General features: G+C 36.5%; 2 protein-coding genes across 3 annotated transcripts in view; both read right to left on the reverse strand.

The window, feature by feature from the left end:
- LOC104723624 (serine/threonine protein phosphatase 2A 59 kDa regulatory subunit B' gamma isoform-like) overlaps window positions 1–1,256 on the reverse strand; it is a 3,616-nt gene extending 2,360 nt beyond the window's left edge. The window contains exons 1-2 of one of the 2 annotated variants that reach the window (XM_010442013.2): window positions 854–1,256; window positions 181–723 (exon numbers count right to left, since the gene is read on the reverse strand). In XM_010442013.2, coding sequence (XP_010440315.1) covers window positions 181–600 — 420 coding nt within the window. In that variant the 5' untranslated portion in view covers window positions 601–723; window positions 854–1,256. Of the gene's footprint in view, window positions 1–145; window positions 724–853 lie in introns of both variants that reach the window. The other variant, XM_010442014.2, reaches the window with a different exon arrangement.
- LOC104723625 (plant UBX domain-containing protein 5) lies at window positions 1,532–3,580 on the reverse strand. Its single transcript, XM_010442015.2, has 4 exons — window positions 3,015–3,580; window positions 2,444–2,735; window positions 2,162–2,257; window positions 1,532–2,077 (listed from the first exon to the last, which is right to left on the reverse strand). The coding sequence occupies exons 1-4, from the start codon at window positions 3,521–3,523 to the stop codon at window positions 1,688–1,690; spliced, it is 1,287 nt and encodes a 428-aa protein (XP_010440317.1). The 5' UTR covers window positions 3,524–3,580; the 3' UTR covers window positions 1,532–1,687.

Below are 6,176 nucleotides of genomic sequence, written 5' to 3' on the forward strand. Positions count from 1 at the left end.
AGCATCAGTCATGGGAGAAGCCACGAATCTAAGGAGAAGCTCATAGACAACTTGAAGATGAGGCCAAGCCGGCTCCAACGCAGGCTCCTCATCATCGACATCAAGCGTTTCAAGTATTTTGCTCTCGTGATTCGCAGAAGGAAACGTCCTGAAGAGATTAACAACAGCCACTTTAGCAATCTCCTGCATCGCAGCGTCACTCAACTTTGTGGAAACCGTTGCTATATAATCAACAAGCTCAAGCAAAGTCTGTCTCTTAATCTCTTTCTCTCTCAGATTCTTGGAGGGATCACTAAAGTCGAAGACAACGCAGCAAATACTCAGTTTCTTGATAAAGAGATTAGGTTTCTCCAAGCTAGGAACGTCTCTAAAGCTAGGCAAAGCTTCATAAACCCCATTGGCTTGATTGGTTCTGTTACTCGTTGAGGAAGGAGGAGGAGCAACAGTGCCATTAGCTCCATTGGATTTGGAGATACTAGTACCCGAATTAGGGATGTAATATGAATTTACCCCACCACCACCATCTCCGTTTGGATTAGAGTCATTATGCGATGACTTCGATGGCTTCCTGGGGAGTTTCCCAAATATCTGCTTGATCATAATTACAGAAACCCTAATTTTACCTAAAGCCTCTAAGAATGAGGTGAGAATACGTCACTTTGTCATGTTAAAACCTCAAAGCTTTGCTTTCTAATTGAAAAAAACCCTAATCATTGAACAGCCCTGCATGCATAAACAAAAAACCCAAACTTTCAAAATCGGCAACACAAACTCGCGAAAGAGAATGGTAAATTAAACACATAAAAGATCCATAAACTTTTGGGAGAGATTCATAAGAGAGAGAGGAGCTTACAAATGGGCAGATGAGTAGAGGGAGATCTGGTGGGGGACTGGAGGAGATGAATAGAGAAATCAAAAGAAACCCTAAGAAAAATGGGAGCAAAACAAGGATCTTTGTGATAAAAACCCCCTCTAGTTTAAATGAAAAAAAAGAAACAGCTACTTTGTTTTGTTTCTCTCAAACTGAATCGAGCAAGAGAGAGAAAGAAGGGAAAAAGGCAACGAAGCCCAGCAAAGAGAAAAAAATATATGGGAAGATACAGAACACAATACCAAATATTAAGGTTGTAATGAAAACAAAAATAGGGAAAAATTAATAAATTGTCCCCTTCGCTATCTCTCTTCCTCTGTAGATTTTTTTCACTGTAAAATCTCTCTTTCTATGGCTTTCTTCGGATTCCGAATAACAGAAGACATTATAGAAATTAAAATAAAACAAAAAAATACAAAAATACCAGGAAATAGACAGATTGACAGGTAGGTTAATTTACCTTTTTGTCCCTGATTTAGGGGAGCGTGTTTGTGATACGTGTGTGTCTTTTATGCGGCAACTGGTCAATTTCGTAAATACACGAGTCCGTGTCTATCAGTAATTTGCTTATTGGATAATTTTTTCGATTATTCTCTGCCCAAAAGATATATGGTGGCTGAGTCGTTAGCAAATGGGATATATAGATGACAATGAAATATATAATTTTGCAAAAGCTATAAACTGACTAAATCTGAAGAAAAGAGGTTTGATGAATCTAAAAAAAATATCCAAAGCCTTAGGAGAGCGTTCACCAAATAGTTCGAGTCAGCTATGATAGGGTTCAAAAACACTTCAAACCAAAAGAGACAACAAAGTCTAGAATTTCTGGATGACGACCGAGTTAGCAATACCGGCTTGCTCAATGGTTTGGTCCAAGTCTGTCAATTGTTTAGGAGGGAACCCCATGGTAAGTAACTGGTAGTCTTTGGAGCCGCCTGGTCTTGAAGCGTCGATGAACCCACGGACGTCTCGGACTGTGTGGTGGTGATTGAACCTGGATACGAGGCGTGTTCCGTCTGCTAATCTGAGCTGGATCGAGGTAGTTGGTGCTGCTGGATCTACTACTAGCCCTCTTGACGGTGCTGGTGCTGTGTTCATTGGTGCGGATGAGGTTTGTCGTTCCGCAGCAGCTGAGCTTGATCCCGATCCGCTTGCTCCTAGAGTTCTTCCCACACCTTGGAATGGAGTTTTGGGCTTTGGCGGTTCCTGTGAGTCAAGAGAGAGATACAAACATCAACAAAATTCTACTACTTGAGTGAACATGTTAACTATAAAGGGAATGAGACTTACTGTGAAATTTTCTTCACGCCTGACGAGGTCGACATGAACAGGGATCTTCCTATCTTCTGGTTCAAGTTCATGGGGGCACTCTGACTTTGCAATGCTCTGCAAAAGACAACATATGTATCAAGGATTCAAAAGTATCCAAGTGAATCGTGACAAGTATCAGCTGCTCAATAACTAGGCATGAAAATAAATTTATATCAGTGAAATAACAATCATTCCAGAAGAAGCCTAAATACACTGGTCAAATTGAGTTACATGGTAATAAGAGAAAGATTTGGATATTACCTCCATAAAGTCTTTGTTTTCAGGGTCATTAAACCCCCTCAACGGACCATCATCAACGGTGAAACCATTCAACCAGAAAGTGATAGTGTGCATAATCATCTGAGGCTGGTCTTGCTGTTGTTGCTGAGGAGTAGAGGAAACGGTTTCACCAGACAACAATCGTGCAGCTCCAGTGAAGCTCCTAGAAGCTGATCTTGATGATTCAACAGGTCTGTCTACAGCTGACTGCCTAGCTTGGTCAAATAGTTCATCAACATCTTTTGGTTTCTTAGGATCTTGTACCATCATCCCACTAAAACACATAGCACAATCCAAAAAAAAAAAAAAAACATTATTAGCTATACTTTTCTCAAGATTTTCAAGAAAGACCTCAAAACTAACGCAAACAATGAATTCAGCTACACACAAGACATGGTCATCCCTATATTAACATTGATCATAGTTCCCTAATTCACTTCAAGAAACCACATTGCTCAAATTTATGATCATAGTGCCCTAATTAACTATCTAACTAAGTATTCCCCAATTCATGAGCAGATCTACTTATAAACAAACCAATCAAGAGTTTTACCTCTTCTCTCCACCAGTATAATACTCATTGGCCTCATCAGAATCACTGCCCTCACCACCAGCAGGAGAACGGTTCAGATCGGCGAACGTACGGATATTCCCAGCGTGTTGACGGCTCCTAGTACCCCTACTCCCAGAGGGATTCTCCGGTGCCTTACTCTCTCCAGCACCGCCTCTCGATCGGAGACCATAAGGAGCAGCGCGAGAAGACGGAGAAGGAGACCGTGATCGCGAAGGAGAAGGAGAGGTTTCGGAAGGAGTGTAATCGGGGGAGTGAGATTGAGAAGGAGATTGTGCAGCAGCAATCGAAGAAGGATGCGGTGGTTGTTGTCCGGTGGGGTTTGGTACGACGGTTGGGGCTGCAACGGTATCGTTATCGAGGAAAGTTGAAACGGCAGAGTCTAGATCCCAACGGTGACTTTCGAGGAAGAAGGAAGCTTCTTCTCTTGATGATGAAGTGATCTCGATGAAGGAGTTGATCAGATTCTCGTTCGTCTCCGTCGTCGCCATCGTCTCTTGTCTTTAGCTTTCTGATTAATTTTTCTTTTTGTTGCTTCTACTAATTTTGTTTTTTTAATATATATATATATATATATATATATCTTGAGAATATCTTCCTTTTGTTCACAGTCAGAAACTTCTCCTTACATACGTTTCGAATATAACAGGACGTCGTTAATGGGCCTAAAAGGCTTTTGGCCCATTTAATCAATATTAAGGTCTTTTTTACATTCGACAAGCTTTTTTGGTGACTGTTGGGATCATCTCCCGCCGTGGCCAATGGCCTGACTCAGCCGTCCTAAAAGACACCCTTTGCATAACCTATTGGGGCTGCTATGTGTTTGAAACACAAATTTCGAAGGCTTCTCTACTTACTACTTCTCTACTTATGTATGTTTGTGAATTGTGATGATAGGTATATGAGATATAGATAATGAGACAATTTTGATATAGGTCTATCCGACCAGCCTGCATATCTAGGCTCCTACGGGTAACCATTAGAAAAACAAAAAGAAAAAGAACAATGTGGAATGGAATAAACAGTTTTTAAGAAATGAAAAGAAATTCTGCAGAGAATGAACGAAATAGTAAATGGTAACTAAACAATAAAAATATATTTTTAAATATATTAAATATTAAATAAATCAAATTCAATAATAATACTATACTACTTCTAATGTATATACAATGAATTTTACATTTGTTTTTTTAAAAAAATTGTAAATTAATTTTAGATATGTCATATTTAATATTAACCTACAATACAATTTTAAAAGTAATTTAAAATATTTTTAGTTTTTATTTACGATATAAACATGAGTCTCTTAAATTTATTTTACTATTCATATATAGTTTTCAAATAGCCTTAAGATTAGTTTAACATAAAATTCATGTCAAAATTATTTTTTCTGTCAGTACATTATGAAAATATGAAAATTATTATATTAGAAAATTGAATATTATTAATAAACTTATTTTTTATTTATTTTAAAATATAAAAAAGAATTTTAATATTTATTCTTTTTTCTGTTCCATTTGTTGCTCATCAATTTTGGGGAAGAACACTTTTGTTCAATTGTTCTTTATTTTTTTTTAATAATGTAGAGGAATGTAAATGAAAAATTATTATGGTAAAAAATTTGTGGAATAAAAAGGAATATCACATTCCTCCTCGTTCTTTTCCTAAAATGTGGTCACCAATTGAAGCCCTAGTTTTTAATTGGCTCAACCGGATCGGATTGGTTTGTCAGACCACTCATCCCTACTTTTGATAGTTTAAGCATAACAAATTGATGATACTAAATATATTTCAGAAATACTATTCAAATTGCTTTGATTACAGTTTAGTTAATCCAACTTAGAATTATGGGTATGAGTGTTAAAAAAAAGGAAGTGGAAAAAGGATGAAAGTAAAGTGATGAAAAATATAAACAAAGATATAAAGAAAAGATAATATTCTATTAACCTAGCATATGATTATGAGTTTTTATGACTTATGGCCGTGTTCGTTTTGTAGTCGCTGAGTCAGCGATCGGCGACACAAAATAATAACTAACTTGCGTGTTAAAGTATGTGGGGAGTAACACATAAGACCCGGCAACACCTCTAAATGTAGTCGCAGCGACTATAGTCTCTAATAAAGATCACTATTTTTTTAACGACACCCACGACATCGGTATCACATCTAAGTCGCAGCGTCACCTCCTCTATTTCTCATCCATTTCTTTTGTTATTAACGTCTAATTTTCCATCGCTTATCGCTGATGTAGCGACCATAAAATGAACACGCTGTAGTTGAAACAGAACCTCAACGAAACCTAACATATGGGTTTCTTTATATTGTATGAGTTCGAGAGCTTTGTTGGTAATTCATGATTCATTACTCGAATAAACAAGGTTTAAATTCAAGTGAAATTTTTAACTAAGAGATAGTTGTGATGACTTGTGGAGTAACTGAGGCAAAGTATCCATAAAATGGTGCTTTCTCTAAAACCATTGGATATATAAAACTAGCTCCGCAATCTCGTGTCATTTATAGTTCTTGCTCATCATTATCTAACGCTGATGTTATAATACGACATACGTTTGACCTTGTGTATATATTTACTTATATAATTATATGTCGGCAGCATATAGAACTATATATTCAAAAATGATGTACCGTATACTAAGGGTCCTCGAGGACTTGAGCTTAATTTGATTTCAGTATTGTTTATCAATTAAAAATTTCGCCAATTTAGTCATATATTTCAATTCAGTGTCACTTATCTTAACACTACTCGGGCTAATCGACTCCCGAAAAAGGGAATCAATCACTCTGTTTATACTTTATAGACGGTGTCTTCGTTGATTGTAACAATGTTGACTAATGGACTTTAGAACTGAATTGCATGCGACATATCTCACAGAAACGTAATGTTTACCAAAAGTCTGATCAATAATATGCATTTTAATTTTAATGTAGACCAAAAGTCTGAATACTATGCATAAAATATTAAAATGATAAAAAAAGAAAATCAAGAAGTGATTTTTGAATCCATCAACATCCGTTTTAAATCTATAACTAGTTTATATAGAAAATTTCATTCATCTACGAAATACAAAAATAAACTATGAAGCTAAAAAGTGGAGTAACAAATTAAATTATGAAATAGCAGAACTG

Source organism: Camelina sativa, chromosome 11 (genome assembly GCF_000633955.1).
Source record: "Camelina sativa cultivar DH55 chromosome 11, Cs, whole genome shotgun sequence".
Lineage (NCBI taxonomy): Eukaryota > Viridiplantae > Streptophyta > Magnoliopsida > Brassicales > Brassicaceae > Camelina > Camelina sativa.

Bases quoted from the DNA above. Each gene is read 5' to 3' on its own strand.
- LOC104723625 (XM_010442015.2), bottom strand. From the start codon at position 3,523: ATGGCGACGACGGAGACGAACGAGAATCTGATCAACTCCTTCATCGAG. The intron at 2,736-3,014 runs GTAAAACTCTTG...TATGTGTTTTAG, and splicing joins TATACTGGTGGAGAGAAGAG to TGGGATGATGGTACAAGATC. The intron at 2,258-2,443 runs GTAATATCCAAA...TGTCTTTTGCAG, and splicing joins AAAACAAAGACTTTATGGAG to AGCATTGCAAAGTCAGAGTG.